The following is a 17,593-nucleotide window of genomic DNA, read 5'->3' as shown; positions in this document are numbered from 1 at the left end:
TCAGCTAAAAATGGCTAAAATGCTGCTGAAGTGCAGCTAAAAACGGCTAAAATACTGCTGAACTTCAGCTAAAAATGGCTAAAATGCTGCTGAAGTGCAGCTAAAATGGCTAAAATGCTGCTGAACTTCAGCTAAAAAACGGCTGAAATGCTGCTGAACTTCAGCTAAAAATGGCTAAAATGCTGCTGAACTTCAGCTAAAAACGGTTAAAATGCTGCTGAACTTCAGCTAAAAACGGCTAAAATACTGCTGAACTTCAGCTAAAAATGGCTAAAATACTGCTGAAGTGCAGCTAAAAACGGCTAAAATGCTGCTGAACTTCAGCTAAAAATGGCTAAAATACTGCTGAACTTCAGCTAAAAACGGCTAAAATGCTGCTGAACTTCAGCTAAAAATGGCTAAAATACTACTGAAGTGCAGCTAAAAACGGCTAAAATGCTGCTGAACTTCAGCTAAAAATGGCTAAAATACTGCTGAAGTGCAGCTAAAAACGGCTAAAATACTGCTGAAGTGCAGCTAAAAATGGCTAAAATACTGCTGAACGTCAGCTAAAAATGGCTAAAATGCTGCTGAACTTCAGCTAAAAATGGCTAAAATACTGCTGAAGTGCAGCTAAAAACGGCTAAAATGCTGCTGAACTTGAGCTAAAAACGACTAAAATACTGCTGAAGTGCAGCTAAAAACGGCTAAAATGCTGCTGAACTTCAACTAAAAATGGCTAAAATACTGCTGAAGTGCAGCTAAAAATGGCTAAAATACTGCTGAAGTGCAGCTAAAAATGGCTAAAATACTGCTGAACTTCAGCTAAAAATGGCTAAAATACTGCTGAAGTGCAGCTAAAAACGGCTAAAATACTGCTGAAGTGCCGCTAAAAATGGCTAAAATACTGCTGAACTTCAGCTAAAAATGGCTAAAATGCTGCTGAACTTCAGCTAAAAACGGCTAAAATGCTGCTGAACTTCAGCTAAAAACGGCTAAAATACTGCTGAACTTCAGCTAAAAACGGCTAAAATGCTGCTGAACTTCAGCTAAAAATGGCTAAAATACTGCTGAAGTGCAGCTAAAAATGGCTAAAATACTGCTGAAGTGCAGCTAAAAACGACTAAAATACTGCTGAACTTCAGCTAAAAATGGCTAAAATACTGCTGAAGTGCAGCTAAAAACGGCTAAAATACTGCTGAAGTGCCGCTCAAAATGGCTAAAATACTGCTGAACTTCAGCTAAAAATGGCAAAAATGCTGCTGAACTTCAGCTAAAAATGGCTAAAATACTGCTGAAGTGCAGCTAAAAACGGCTAAAATACTGCTGAACTTCAGCTAAAAATGGCTAAAATGCTGCTGAAGTGCAGCTAAAAATGGCTAAAATACTGCTGAAGTGCAGCTAAAAATGGCTAAAATACTGCTGAAGTGCAGCTAAAAACGGCTAAAATACTGCTGAAGTGCCGCTAAAAATGGCTAAAATACTGCTGAACTTCAGCTAAAATGGCAAAAATGCTGCTGAACTTCAGCTAAAAATGGCTAAAATACTGCTGAACTTCAGCTAAAAACGGCTAAAATACTGCTGAACTTCAGCTAAAAACGGCTAAAATGCTGCTGAACTTCAGCTAAAAATGGCTAAAATACTGCTGAAGTGCAGCTAAAAACGGCTAAAATGCTGCTGAACGTCAGCTAAAAATGGCTAAAATGCTGCTGAACGTCAGCTAAAAATGGCTAAAATGCTGCTGAACTTCAGCTAAAAACGGCTAAAATACTGCTGAAGTGCAGCTAAAAATGGCTAAAATGCTGCTGAACTTCAGCTAAAAATGGCTAAAATACTGCTGAAGTGCAGCTAAAAATGGCTAAAATGCTGCTGAACTTCAGCTAAAAACGGCTAAAATGCTGCTGAACTTCAGGTAAAAATGGCTAAAATACTGCTGAAGTGCAGCTAAAAACGGCTAAAATGCTGCTGAACTTCAGCTAAAAACGGCTAAAATGCTGCTGAACTTCAGCTAAAAATGGCTAAAATACTGCTGAAGTGCAGCTAAAAATGGCTAAAATGCTGCTGAACTTCAGCTAAAAACGGCTAAAATGCTGCTGAACTTCAGCTAAAAATGGCTAAAATGCTGCTGAAGTGCAGCTAAAAATGGCTAAAATGCTGCTGAACTTCAGCTAAAAATGGCTAAAATACTGCTGAACTTCAGCTAAAAATGGCTAAAATACTGCTGAAATGCAGCTAAAAACGGCTAAAATACTGCTGAACTTCAGCTAAAAATGGCTAAAATGCTGCTGAAGTGCAGCTAAAAACGGCTAAAATACTGCTGAACTTCAGCTAAAAACGGCTAAAATGCTGCTGAACTTAAGCTAAAAATGGCAAAAATGCTGCTGAACTTCAGCTAAAAACGGCTAAAATGCTGCTGAACTTCAGCTAAAAATGGCTAAAATGCTGCTGAAGTGCAGCTAAAAACGGCTAAAATGCTGCTGAACTTCAGCTAAAAATGGCTAAAATACTGCTGAAGTGCAGCTAAAAACGGCTAAAATACTGCTGAAGTGCAGCTAAAAACAGCTAAAATACTGCTGAACGTCAGCTAAAAATGGCTAAAATGCTGCTGAACTTCAGCTAAAAATGGCTAAAATACTGCTGAAGTGCAGCTAAAAACGGCTAAAATGCTGCTGAACTTGAGCTAAAAATGGCTAAAATACTGCTGAAGTGCAGCTAAAAATGGCTAAAATACTGCTGAAGTGCAGCTAAAAACGACTAAAATACTTCTGAAGTGCCGCTAAAAATGGCTAAAATACTGCTGAACTTCAGCTAAAAATGGCAAAAATGCTGCTGAACTTCAGCTAAAAATGGCTAAAATACTGCTGAAGTGCAGCTAAAAACGGCTAAAATACTGCTGAAGTGCAGCTAAAAACGGCTAAAATACTGCTGAAGTGCCGCTAAAAATGGCTAAAATACTGCTGAACTTCAGCTAAAATGGCAAAAATGCTGCTGAACTTCAGCTAAAAATGGCTAAAATACTGCTGAAGTGCAGCTAAAAACGGCTAAAATACTGCTGAACTTCAGCTAAAAATGGCTAAAATGCTGCTGAAGTGCAGCTAAAAACGGCTAAAATACTGCTGAACTTCAGCTAAAAATGGCTAAAATGCTGCTGAAGTGCAGCTAAAAATGGCTAAAATGCTGCTGAACTTCAGCTAAAAACGGCTGAAATGCTGCTGAACTTCAGCTAAAAATGGCTAAAATGCTGCTGAAGTGCAGCTAAAAATGGCTAAAATGCTGCTGAACTTCAGCTAAAAATGGCTAAAATACTGCTGAACTTCAGCTAAAAATGGCTAAAATACTGCTGAAATGCAGCTAAAAACGGCTAAAATACTGCTGAACTTCAGCTAAAAATGGCTAAAATGCTGCTGAAGTGCAGCTAAAAACGGCTAAAATACTGCTGAACTTCAGCTAAAAACGGCTAAAATGCTGCTGAACTTGAGCTAAAAACGACTAAAATACTGCTGAAGTGCAGCTAAAAACGGCTAAAATGCTCCTGAACTTCAACTAAAAATGGCTAAAATACTGCTGAAGTGCAGCTAAAAATGGCTAAAATACTGCTGAAGTGCAGCTAAAGACGACTAAAATACTGCTGAACTTCAGCTAAAAACGGCTAAAATACTGCTGAAGTGCCGCTAAAAATGGCTAAAATGCTGCTGAAGTGCAGCTAAAAATGGCTAAAATGCTGCTGAACTTCAGCTAAAAACGGCTAAAATGCTGCTGAACTTCAGCTAAAAACGGCTAAAATACTGCTGAACTTCAGCTAAAAACGGCTAAAATGCTGCTGAACTTCAGCTAAAAACGGCTAAAATGCTGCTGAACTTCAGCTGAAAACGGCTAAAATGCTGCTGAACTTCAGCTAAAAATGGCTAAAATACTGCTGAACTTCAGCTAAAAACGGCTAAAATACTGCTGAACTTCAGCTAAAAACGGCTAAAATGCTGCTGAACTTCAGCTAAAAACGGCTAAAATGCTGCTGAACTTCAGCTAAAAACGGCTAAAATGCTGCTGAACTTCAGCTAAAAACGGCTAAAATGCTGCTGAACTTCAGCTAAAAACGGCTAAAATACTGCTGAACTTCAGCTAAAAACGGCTAAAATGCTGCTGAACTTCAGCTAAAAATGGCTAAAATACTACTGATGTGCAGCTAAAAACGGCTAAAATGCTGCTGAACTTCATCTAAAAATGGCTAAAATACTGCTGAAGTGCAGCTAAAAACGGCTAAAATACTGCTGAAGTGCAGCTAAAAACGGCTAAAATACTGCTGAACGTCAGCTAAAAACGGCTAAAATGCTGCTGAACTTCAGCTAAAAATGGCTAAAATACTGCTGAAGTGCAGCTAAAAACGGCTAAAATGCTGCTGAACTTCAACTAAAAATGGCTAAAATACTGCTGAAGTGCAGCTAAAAATGGCTAAAATACTGCTGAACTTCAGCTAAAAACGGCTAAAATGCTGCTGAACTTCAGCTAAAAATGGCTAAAATACTGCTGAAGTGCAGCTAAAAACGGCTAAAATACTGCTGAAGTGCAGCTAAAAACGGCTAAAATACTGCTGAACGTCAGCTAAAAATGGCTAAAATGCTGCTGAACGTCAGCTAAAAATGGCTAAAATGCTGCTGAACGTCAGCTAAAAATGGCTAAAATGCTGCTGAACTTCAGCTAAAAACGGCTAAAATACTGCTGAACTTCAGCTAAAAACGGCTAAGATGCTGCTGAACTTCAGCTAAAAACGGCTAAGATGCTGCTGAACTTCAGCTAAAAACGGCTAAGATGCTGCTGAACTTCAGCTAAAAACGGCTAAAATACTGCTGAACTTCAGCTAAAAATGGCTAAAATACTGCTGAACTTCAGCTAAAAACGGCTAAAATACTGCTGAAGTGCAGCTAAAAACGGCTAAAATACTGCTGAACTTCAGCTAAAAATGGCTAAAATGCTGCTGAAGTGCAGCTAAAAACGGCTAAAATACTGCTGAACTTCAGCTAAAAACGGCTAAAATGCTGCTGAACTTGAGCTAAAAACGACTAAAATACTGCTGAAGTGCAGCTAAAAACGGCTAAAATGCTGCTGAACTTCAACTAAAAATGGCTAAAATACTGCTGAAGTGCAGCTAAAGACGACTAAAATACTTCTGAACTTCAGCTAAAGACGACTAAAATACTGCTGAACTTCAGCTAAAAACGGCTAAAATACTGCTGAAGTGCCGCTAAAAATGGCTAAAATACTGCTGAACTTCAGCTAAAAATGGCTAAAATACTGCTGAAGTGCAGATAAAAACGGCTAAAATACTGCTGAAGTGCAGCTAAAAACGGCTAAAATACTGCTGAACTTCAGCTAAAAATGGCTAAAATGCTGCTGAAGTGCAGCTAAAAATGGCTAAAATACTGCTGAAGTGCAGCTAAAAACGGCTAAAATACTGCTGAAGTGCAGCTAAAAACGGCTAAAATACTGCTGAAGTGCCGCTAAAAATGGCTAAAATACTGCTGAACTTCAGCTAAAATGGCAAAAATGCTGCTGAACTTCAGCTAAAAACGGCTAAAATACTGCTGAACTTCAGCTAAAAACGGCTAAAATACTGCTGAACTTCAGCTAAAAACGGCTAAAATGCTGCTGAACTTCAGCTAAAAACGGCTAAAATACTGCTGAAGTGCAGCTAAAAACGGCTAAAATACTGCTGAAGTGCAGCTAAAAACGGCTAAAATACTGCTGAACGTCAGCTAAAAATGGCTAAAATGCTGCTGAACGTCAGCTAAAAATGGCTAAAATGCTGCTGAACGTCAGCTAAAAATGGCTAAAATGCTGCTGAACTTCAGCTAAAAACGGCTAAAATACTGCTGAACTTCAGCTAAAAACGGCTAAGATGCTGCTGAACTTCAGCTAAAAATGGCTAAAATGCTGCTGAAGTGCAGCTAAAAACGGCTAAAATACTGCTGAACTTCAGCTAAAAATGGCTAAAATGCTGCTGAAGTGCAGCTAAAAATGGCTAAAATGCTGCTGAACTTCAGCTAAAAACGGCTAAAATGCTGCTGAACTTCAGCTAAAAACGGCTAAAATACTGCTGAACTTCAGCTAAAAACGGCTAAAATGCTGCTGAACTTCAGCTAAAAATGGCTAAAATACTGCTGAAGTGCAGCTAAAAACGGCTAAAATACTGCTGAAGTGCAGCTAAAAACGGCTAAAATACTGCTGAAGTGCAGCTAAAAATGGCTAAAATACTGCTGAACGTCAGCTAAAAATGGCTAAAATGCTGCTGAACGTCAGCTAAAAATGGCTAAAATGCTGCTGAACGTCAGCTAAAAATGGCTAAAATGCTGCTGAACGTCAGCTAAAAATGGCTAAAATGCTGCTGAAGTGCAGCTAAAAACGGCTAAAATGCTGCTGAACTTCAGCTAAAACTGGCTAAAATGCTGCTGAAGTGCAGCTAAAAATGGCTAAAATGCTGCTGAACTTCAGCTAAAAACGGCTAAAATGCTGCTGAACTTCAGCTAAAAACGGCTAAAATACTGCTGAACTTCAGCTAAAAACGGCTAAAATGCTGCTGAACTTCAGCTAAAAACGGCTAAAATGCTGCTGAACTTCAGCTGAAAACGGCTAAAATGCTGCTGAACTTCAGCTAAAAATGGCTAAAATACTGCTGAACTTCAGCTAAAAACGGCTAAAATACTGCTGAACTTCAGCTAAAAACGGCTAAAATGCTGCTGAACTTCAGCTAAAAACGGCTAAAATGCTGCTGAACTTCAGCTAAAAACGGCTAAAATGCTGCTGAACTTCAGCTAAAAACGGCTAAAATGCTGCTGAACTTCAGCTAAAAACGGCTAAAATACTGCTGAACTTCAGCTAAAAACGGCTTAAAATGCTGCTGAACTTCAGCTAAAAATGGCTAAAATACTACTGATGTGCAGCTAAAAACGGCTAAAATGCTGCTGAACTTCATCTAAAAATGGCTAAAATACTGCTGAAGTGCAGCTAAAAACGGCTAAAATACTGCTGAAGTGCAGCTAAAAACGGCTAAAATACTGCTGAAGTGCAGCTAAAAACGGCTAAAATACTGCTGAAGTGCAGCTAAAAACGGCTAAAATACTGCTGAAGTGCAGCTAAAAATGGCTAAAATACTGCTGAACGTCAGCTAAAAATGGCTAAAATGCTGCTGAACGTCAGCTAAAAATGGCTAAAATGCTGCTGAACGTCAGCTAAAAATGGCTAAAATGCTGCTGAACGTCAGCTAAAAATGGCTAAAATGCTGCTGAAGTGCAGCTAAAAACGGCTAAAATGCTGCTGAACTTCAGCTAAAAATGGCTAAAATGCTGCTGAAGTGCAGCTAAAAATGGCTAAAATGCTGCTGAACTTCAGCTAAAAACGGCTAAAATGCTGCTGAACTTCAGCTAAAAACGGCTAAAATACTGCTAAACTTCAGCTAAAAACGGCTAAAATGCTGCTGAACTTCAGCTAAAAACGGCTAAAATGCTGCTGAACTTCAGCTGAAAACGGCTAAAATGCTGCTGAACTTCAGCTAAAAATGGCTAAAATACTGCTGAACTTCAGCTAAAAACGGCTAAAATACTGCTGAACTTCAGCTAAAAACGGCTAAAATGCTGCTGAACTTCAGCTAAAAACGGCTAAAATGCTGCTGAACTTCAGCTAAAAACGGCTAAAATGCTGCTGAACTTCAGCTAAAAACGGCTAAAATGCTGCTGAACTTCAGCTAAAAACGGCTAAAATACTGCTGAACTTCAGCTAAAAACGGCTAAAATGCTGCTGAACTTCAGCTAAAAATGGCTAAAATACTACTGATGTGCAGCTAAAAACGGCTAAAATGCTGCTGAACTTCATCTAAAAATGGCTAAAATGCTGCTGAAGTGCAGCTAAAAACGGCTAAAATACTGCTGAAGTGCAGCTAAAAACGGCTAAAATACTGCTGAACGTCAGCTAAAAACGGCTAAAATGCTGCTGAACTTCAGCTAAAAATGGCTAAAATACTGCTGAAGTGCAGCTAAAAACGGCTAAAATGCTGCTGAACTTCAACTAAAAATGGCTAAAATACTGCTGAAGTGCAGCTAAAAATGGCTAAAATACTGCTGAACTTCAGCTAAAAACGGCTAAAATGCTGCTGAACTTCAGCTAAAAATGGCTAAAATACTGCTGAAGTGCAGCTAAAAACGGCTAAAATACTGCTGAAGTGCAGCTAAAAACGGCTAAAATACTGCTGAACGTCAGCTAAAAATGGCTAAAATGCTGCTGAACGTCAGCTAAAAATGGCTAAAATGCTGCTGAACGTCAGCTAAAAATGGCTAAAATGCTGCTGAACTTCAGCTAAAAACGGCTAAAATACTGCTGAACTTCAGCTAAAAACGGCTAAGATGCTGCTGAACTTCAGCTAAAAACGGCTAAGATGCTGCTGAACTTCAGCTAAAAACGGCTAAGATGCTGCTGAAGTGCAGCTAAAAACGGCTAAAATACTGCTGAACTTCAGCTAAAAATGGCTAAAATACTGCTGAACTTCAGCTAAAAATGGCTAAAATACTGCTGAACTTCAGCTAAAAACGGCTAAAATGCTGCTGAACATCAGCTAAAAACGGCTAAAATGCTGCTGAACTTCAGCTAAAAACGGCTAAAATGCTGCTGAACTTCAGCTAAAAACGGCTAAAATACTGCTGAACTTCAGCTACAAATGGCTAAAATACTGCTGAACTTCAGCTAAAAACGGCTAAAATACTGCTGAAGTGCAGCTAAAAACGGCTAAAATACTGCTGAACTTCAGCTAAAAATGGCTAAAATGCTGCTGAAGTGCAGCTAAAAACGGCTAAAATACTGCTGAACTTCAGCTAAAAACGGCTAAAATGCTGCTGAACTTGAGCTAAAAACGACTAAAATACTGCTGAAGTGCAGCTAAAAACGGCTAAAATGCTGCTGAACTTCAACTAAAAATGGCTAAAATACTGCTGAAGTGCAGCTAAAGACGACTAAAATACTGCTGAACTTCAGCTAAAGACGACTAAAATACTGCTGAACTTCAGCTAAAAACGGCTAAAATACTGCTGAAGTGCCGCTAAAAATGGCTAAAATACTGCTGAACTTCAGCTAAAAATGGCTAAAATACTGCTGAAGTGCAGATAAAAACGGCTAAAATACTGCTGAAGTGCAGCTAAAAACGGCTAAAATACTGCTGAACTTCAGCTAAAAATGGCTAAAATGCTGCTGAAGTGCAGCTAAAAATGGCTAAAATACTGCTGAAGTGCAGCTAAAAACGGCTAAAATACTGCTGAAGTGCAGCTAAAAACGGCTAAAATACTGCTGAAGTGCCGCTAAAAATGGCTAAAATACTGCTGAACTTCAGCTAAAATGGCAAAAATGCTGCTGAACTTCAGCTAAAAACGGCTAAAATACTGCTGAACTTCAGCTAAAAACGGCTAAAATACTGCTGAACTTCAGCTAAAAACGGCTAAAATGCTGCTGAACTTCAGCTAAAAACGGCTAAAATACTGCTGAAGTGCAGCTAAAAACGGCTAAAATACTGCTGAAGTGCAGCTAAAAACGGCTAAAATACTGCTGAACGTCAGCTAAAAATGGCTAAAATGCTGCTGAACGTCAGCTAAAAATGGCTAAAATGCTGCTGAACGTCAGCTAAAAATGGCTAAAATGCTGCTGAACTTCAGCTAAAAACGGCTAAAATACTGCTGAACTTCAGCTAAAAACGGCTAAGATGCTGCTGAACTTCAGCTAAAAATGGCTAAAATGCTGCTGAAGTGCAGCTAAAAACGGCTAAAATACTGCTGAACTTCAGCTAAAAATGGCTAAAATGCTGCTGAAGTGCAGCTAAAAATGGCTAAAATGCTGCTGAACTTCAGCTAAAAACGGCTAAAATGCTGCTGAACTTCAGCTAAAAACGGCTAAAATACTGCTGAACTTCAGCTAAAAACGGCTAAAATGCTGCTGAACTTCAGCTAAAAATGGCTAAAATACTGCTGAAGTGCAGCTAAAAACGGCTAAAATACTGCTGAAGTGCAGCTAAAAACGGCTAAAATACTGCTGAAGTGCAGCTAAAAATGGCTAAAATACTGCTGAACGTCAGCTAAAAATGGCTAAAATGCTGCTGAACGTCAGCTAAAAATGGCTAAAATGCTGCTGAACGTCAGCTAAAAATGGCTAAAATACTGCTGAACGTCAGCTAAAAATGGCTAAAATGCTGCTGAACTTCAGCTAAAAACGGCTAAAATGCTGCTGAACTTCAGCTAAAAACGGCTAAAATACTGCTGAACTTCAGCTAAAAACGGCTAAAATGCTGCTGAACTTCAGCTAAAAATGGCTAAAATACTGCTGAAGTGCAGCTAAAAACGGCTAAAATACTGCTGAAGTGCAGCTAAAAACGGCTAAAATACTGCTGAACGTCAGCTAAAAATCGCTAAAATGCTGCTGAACGTCAGCTAAAAATGGCTAAAATGCTGCTGAACGTCAGCTAAAAATGGCTAAAATGCTGCTGAACTTCAGCTAAAAACGGCTAAAATACTGCTGAAGTGCAGCTAAAAACGGCTAAAATGCTGCTGAACTTCAGCTAAAAATGGCTAAAATACTGCTGAAGTGCAGCTAAAAATGGCTAAAATGCTGCTGAACTTCAGCTAAAAACGGCTAAAATGCTGCTGAACTTCAGCTAAAAATGGCTAAAATACTGCTGAAGTGCAGCTAAAAACGGCTAAAATGCTGCTGAACTTAAGCTAAAAACGGCTAAAATGCTGCTGAACTTCAGCTAAAAATGGCTAAAATGCTGCTGAAGTGCAGCTAAAAACGGCTAAAATACTGCTGAACGTCAGCTAAAAATGGCTAAAATGCTGCTGAACGTCAGCTAAAAATGGCTAAAATGCTGCTGAACGTCAGCTAAAAATGGCTAAAATGCTGCTGAACGTCAGCTAAAAACGGCTAAAATACTGCTGAAGTGCAGCTAAAAATGGCTAAAATGCTGCTGAAGTGCAGCTAAAAATGGCTAAAATGCTGCTGAACTTCAGCTAAAAATGGCTAAAATGCTGCTGAAGTGCAGCTAAAAACGGCTAAAATACTGCTGAAGTGCAGCTAAAAACGGCTAAAATACTGCTGAACGTCAGCTAAAAATGGCTAAATTGCTGCTGAACGTCAGCTAAAAATGGCTAAAATGCTGCTGAACGTCAGCTAAAAATGGCTAAAATGCTGCTGAACTTCAGCTAAAAACGGCTAAAATGCTGCTGAAGTGCAGCTAAAAACGGCTAAAATGCTGCTGAACTTCAGCTAAAAATGGCTAAAATACTGCTGAAGTGCAGCTAAAAATGGCTAAAATGCTGCTGAACTTCAGCTAAAAACGGCTAAAATGCTGCTGAACTTCAGCTAAAAATGGCTAAAATACTGCTGAAGTGCAGCTAAAAACGGCTAAAATACTGCTGAACTTAAGCTAAAAACGGCTAAAATGCTGCTGAACTTAAGCTAAAAATGGCTAAAATACTGCTGAAGTGCAGCTAAAAACGGCTAAAATACTGCTGAACGTCAGCTAAAAATGGCTAAAATGCTGCTGAACGTCAGCTAAAAATGGCTAAAATGCTGCTGAACGTCAGCTAAAAATGGCTAAAATGCTGCTGAACTTCAGCTAAAAACGGCTAAAATACTGCTGAAGTGCAGCTAAAAACGGCTAAAATGCTGCTGAACTTCAGCTAAAAATGGCTAAAATACTGCTGAAGTGCAGCTAAAAATGGCTAAAATGCTGCTGAACTTCAGCTAAAAACGGCTAAAATGCTGCTGAACTTCAGCTAAAAATGGCTAAAATGCTGCTGAAGTGCAGCTAAAACTTCAGCTGAAGTTCATATGAAACCGTTAGCTGCTTTTGGCAGACTTTAACCTTCAAAACCTCGTTGGCGCTTTGGTCTCGTCGTCTTGTACGGAGATGAAGTCGTCTGTTGATACATTTTAGGATTTTCTGGATTAAAGTTTGTCTGGGTCTGAAACTTGTGAATGTCAGGACGAAGTCCACCACCTTGTGTGATTGTAAAGCTGGGCGATTAATCGATTTTATTGATTTATTTAAATTTGATGTTTATGAAGATTTATCTTATGAAAATTGAGATGTTTTTGGCCCCCCAACATCTTCTGGGGTTCCGCACCTTTAGTGACATTTCGCCAGCAGGTTTCCCGTCAGAACCCGCCGGTTTCCCGTCAGAACCAGTTGGTTGGGCGTTTCAACTGAAGTGTTTAGCGCGTTAGCCTCAAGTCTCGTAAGATCTCGCGGGATTTTCAGAGAGATGCGCTTTATATAGATTGCCACGTAGTGTATTTTGGGTTTCCAACTCGCTGCGGAGAATTTGATTCAAACTTTTGAAACTTTTCTCTATTTTCTTTCCTAAAACTCTGAAATTTGCTGTTGTTCTGCTCCACGCCATCTTTACCGGAAATGAACCGGTCACATGACTCCCCAGACGTTATGTCCAGAAACACGTACATGTGGAAAAAGTGTTTCCACTTTGGCGATATGTTTCTATATTAAACGTCTGAAAAAGCTCCCCATGAGAGCGTAAAAACTTTCTAGTGAACTCTGAGACGTCTGTCCGAAGCGTTTCTGTTGGCCGTTTTCATGGCGATGTTTCGGTTTTGCTCCGTTCCAGGTGTAACGGAAAGGCAGTGTGGGAGGGGCCATGGACACATGCCAGGTGCAGTTGACGGCCTCGTCTTCCTCGCCAGAAACGTGTAGATTAAACAAAAAACAGCAATAACGTAATCATTACAGCTGTGACGATATGCTTTCGTCCCAATTCAGTTCCGAATTTTTTTTTTTTTCTTTTCTTTTTTTTGGGTGTCGATTTGATTTTAAATTGTCATTTTTCACAATTCTTCTATATTGCTGATTTTTGTAGATTTAAAAAAAAAAAAAAAGTATAAAACTTGTTTTGGTAATTTTTCTTGATTTCACTTTGGAAAAAACAACCCAGTAGCCAGAACATTGTTCTGTTGCTATAATACCCAAGAAAAGTAAAAAGATCAATAAAAGCAATAAAAATGACAAAAATTTTATAATGGATTATTTTTATTCATTTCAAAAGAAATCAATATTTGAACAAAAATAATCATTTTTAAATTGTGAAGCAAAAAAGCACGATATTTGTTTTTTTGTTTTTTTTAATTCGGTTTTCCCACCTCCAGTAAAAATACATGTTAGAAATCTATCTTTAGTTCTGTTAACATTAAGGGATTTTTTTTCTTATAAAATGGATTTTGTTTGGAATAAAAAAGGTCAGTTTTCATGAAAACACGTTAAGTTTAATGAAACTTTAACTTTTATTACCCCATTCCCAGAAAGGGAAATTGTTTTGGTTATTTACTGTCAAATTACTGTAAAAGGAGTCGCTGTTTTCCTCCTAAGCGGAGGCTCTTTTATATATTCATTAGTTTTTTATGTCAGGATAAAGTTACAGAAGTGCAGCAAGGAAAATGGGAAATCTGATTTGGTTTAAAAAAAATGCAGATTTTATTTTCTTTCTACGTGATCGATCACACATCTGGTGCTTGTCGCCGTGCAGGCGGGGAACCGGTGCTTTCAAATCCAAAGCTGGGCTTCCGATGGAGGTGCCGGTGATCAACAGCAAGTACGGTCTGCGGGAGACGGACAAGCGTCTGAACCGGCTGAAGAAGCTGGGGGAAGGAAACCGCAGCTCGGACAGCCACTCCGTGGGCTCCCACACCGACGTGGACTCTCAGGAAATGCCAAAAACACACCAGTGTAAGAGCTGGACGCCCCGCCGCTCTGCTGTTCGTCCCCACAGGTCACCGTTTACTTTCTCTGCTTTCTCCTCCGCAGCCGCCAGAAAAAGAACATCATCTTCGTCACCTTCATCACCTGGTCGGAAGTACAAGAACCGGACCAGAGCGGCGGCGGCGCGGCTCCTTTCTACCTCATGCTCCAAACAAGGTCGAGTAAACAACAACAGGGTACCAAAGAGACTAAAATCCCAGTCCAAGCCTTCCCTCAGTAAAGTCCAGCTGCGGAGCCGCCGCAGGGGGGCGGAGCCTCTGCCGTCGGCCGGAGGCCAGGCTTGCCCGCTGGGCCTCAGGGACGCCAAGGTGTCGCACTGTAAGGGCGTCACCGTCAAGAAGGAGAAGGATGGACAGGAAGTGGCGCAGCTGCCGCCGGGCACGCGCAGCTGCCTCACTCGCCACGCCGCCAAGGAGCACGGCAGCTTTCCGGCCGGGGCAAGCGGCGTTGGCGACCAAGGCTCCGCCTACAGGACTCGCAGGTCCACCAGGACTCTGGGGAAGAGCCAGGAGCCGGCCGCTGGCGTCAAGTTGGAGCCCAGTGCCATGGACGGTCTGAGCCCAGTTCCTGGCGGCGTGGTCATCAAAACGGAGCCCGCAGACATGGAGGAGTACCTCCAGCACGGGAGCGGCCCAGAGCCGCCGCCGCCGGACGCCAGAAGAGGCCGAAAGCGGCCAACGCGGCTCAGGACCGAGCGCACCATTAAATGCGAGGGTTCGAACGGCGAGCCGTTCATGCCGGCGGCGGCGGGCCCCGACTTCTCAGACGTGCTGCTGAGCTTTGCCGACAGACACAGAGACTACAACGGCGTTGCTAACAGCAACAAGGCGCTGCGCAGGGACAAGGGGAAGAGCGGCTGCCGCTCGCAGGACAAGGCGAAGAAGAAGCGCCGCATCACGCGGTACGACGCGCAGCTGATCCTGGAGAACAACACGGGCATCCCCAAACTGACGCTCCGCCGGCGGCGCGACAGCAGCAGCAGCAAAACCAACGACCCCAATGACCTCACTGGCCCCGCCCACCACGCCGTCAACTCCGCCTCCTCCAGCAAGATCAGCATCAAGTTCAGCAAGGACCACGACAAGGACAAAGGCGGCTCGTACATCGCCAAGCTCAACAACGGCTTCGCTCCTGTCGTCCACGGCAACGCCACCAAGCTGAAGATCCAGCTGAAGAGGGAGGAAGACGCTCGCCGGTTATCCCACGCCAAGATGGAGCCGGTGTCCTACAACGGCGACACGGCGCTGGGTCTGGAGTCCCGGAATGGCGGGCATCGGACCCAGAAGGTCCCGGCCGAACCCTCGTCTGACGAGGAGGAGGAGGAGCAGGAGGAAGGCGACGAGGACGATGAGGACGACTACTTCGACAACGACTTCGATGACGACTTCATTCCGCTTCCGCCGGCGAAGCGGCTGCGACTCATCGTGGGGAAAGACTCCATAGACATCGATATCTCCTCCAGGAGGAGAGAGGATCAGTCTCTGAGGCTCAACGCATAAGCTGTAAATACGCCCCCCCCCCCTCGCTGATCAGCTGTTGTGTAAAAGAAGTAAAGCAAGAGGAGGAGGAGGAGGAGGAGGAGGAGGAAGAAGAAGAAGAGAGGACCTCCGTTCTTCACTTTGACCTCATCGCAGTGAAAACTGACGTCGTTTTAAGTTGAATTATTCCTTTACGTGAATGCACTTATTTTCATACAGATGTGGATATTGTAGAATATGTACAGTATGGTGACACGCCCCCCCCCCACCTCCAAACCCCCACCTGGGGGGTCTCACGGGCAGGTTTTATTCAGCTTCTTCTTCTTTTGTCTCATTCGTGTAAAAGCTTGGCGTGGAGTGGTTTGACCACGAGATCACCGTGTTTCCACCTGTCAGCAGCTACTTTTTAAATAAAGTTTAATCATGTTTGCGTAAAGTTCAGCTAGTTTAAACCTCCAATCAGGATTCAGTTGCTACCGATTCATTCAATCATACAGAAACGTTTCTCTCGTTCAAATCTTTTTCTGTGTATGGAATGTTATGAGGGACAAAAAGGCAACGCTTAAACGTGTCGTTTGAAATTTGTCTAAATCATTTTTATTCTTTTTTTCAGCGGACTTTGATTTTCTATAGCTTCATTTATTTCTGTTAAAATAAATTTAAAGTGGCCGGTTTAGCTGCGAAGCAATGTTTAAAAACGCTAACATTAAAATATTGTAAATGTGGTGTTTTTAGAAAAAAATTTCCTCATCTGCAATTATTTATCTGCAATAAATTGCATTACAACTTCACATTTTTTTAAATAATTTTATTTTTCATCAATAAAAATGGTAAATGTGACTTAAGTAAATGATAATTTGCCTAAATTTATATAATAAAATTATATAGTTATTTCAAAAGAGAATTGAATTAAATGCAATTAAGTAAATTAATTAAATAATTGGATCAAAATTACAACAAAAGAATACAGACGTCAAGAGGTTAATATTATAATCGGGCTCTGCTAACGTCTCTTCTGGGCATGAAAAATGGTGGAAAATGTGCTAGTGGCTAATAGCTAGCCCTTCTAAGACAACTTGTTGGTCCATACTAGCCCATGGCTAACCTCTACTAGCTTGCATTAGCATCTGATTGACTCGTAGGCGAGATTTTGACATTTTTCGACGCAAAGTGGAAGCGGAAATCTTCAGCTAACCCTTTAGCAGTTAATTTGGCTCCATATGGCATCCCAACGACCTACAAACATGTCAGACTTTATTCTTCACCAGGGATGAACCCATTTCTTTCTGTACACGCTAGTTTTGGTATAAATGGGCTTCCTTACCTGTAGACGGATCCTGAACCTGAATGAGAAGCACATCTGGTTTCAGGTCAAACAGGTGACAACACGGCACAGCTGGAAGTGAAACCGCATCCACGCCAGAGCCACTGAATGCGTTTTATATTGAAAGACTGCTTCCTGTTCCTCTGCTTGGTTTTTTACATTCATTTCCTTCAGAATCGCCATTTATTGATCATGTTATTGATAAGTGGCATTCACTGACACTACAAGTCTGTGTGGAATCATGTTTTTTTTCTTCTTCTGTGGTGCTACTTTGATTTCCTCCACGTTTGACTTCCTGTCCAGTTTTTCAGGTGGACAACGGCGCAATCGTTCATAGTATGGAAGCTGAAAAGGGCCAAAAGAATACAGTTAAATATAACAATGTTTTTTTAATTAATTAAAATTAGAATAAAATATGCAAAAATATTAAATATATTGGAATATTTCATTTTTATCTATCATTTAAATGTAATTTCATTTACAACTGACGCATTTCCAAAATTTGATAAATGATTATTTTCAGATGCTAGATTTGTTCATTTTGCTCCCTTTCTTCTTCCATACGAATGGAGCACTGACATGCAGATGTTTGGGCACCCCCCAAAAAATAAAAAAAGACCACCTGAATTATCCCATTTTTCTATGTTTCACCATGTTTGTAATCTGGTCAGAGAGAAAACGCTGGTCCGTCCTTCTGAAACGCTGGAAACACCTTTAGTTCTGCCGTGTTAGTCCGACAGACCAAGGGATCAACTGAGACTGAATGCTAACCTCGTTTGTTGTGTTCCTGTCAGCATCACCAGCAGCAAATCACCGTGGCAACCCCTCCTCCGCCGGACGTCTCCATCGCACACTGTAAACTCTTCCAGGTGTCCCGTCTGTGTTTGTCCAATAGACAGCAGTGAAGATCTCTGCTTGATTCCAAACGTGAGAAGGAATGAAATGTTGGTGGGAAACGTGTAAAGAAAATTAAAACGGGCAGTGCGGCTATTGTCCGATATGTAAATCATGTGAACACAT

General features: G+C 41.0%; 1 protein-coding gene across 1 annotated transcript in view; it reads left to right on the top strand.

Annotated features, from left to right (window-relative positions):
- The window catches only part of kmt5b (lysine methyltransferase 5B), a 34,290-nt gene extending 16,697 nt beyond the window's left edge, over positions 1-17,593 (top strand). Inside the window, exons 9-10 of the mRNA XM_079245287.1 lie at positions 13,539-13,738; positions 13,817-17,593. Of these exons, the coding sequence (XP_079101413.1) occupies positions 13,539-13,738; positions 13,817-15,270 (1,654 nt within the window). The 3' untranslated portion in view covers positions 15,271-17,593. The remainder of the gene's footprint in view (positions 1-13,538; positions 13,739-13,816) is intronic.

Source organism: Telmatherina bonti (assembly GCF_933228915.1).
Source record: "Telmatherina bonti genome assembly, chromosome: 1".
Classification (NCBI taxonomy): Eukaryota; Metazoa; Chordata; class Actinopteri; order Atheriniformes; family Telmatherinidae; genus Telmatherina; species Telmatherina bonti.
Note: the sequence above shows the minus strand (reverse complement) of the source record. Positions and strands in the feature narration are given on the sequence as shown.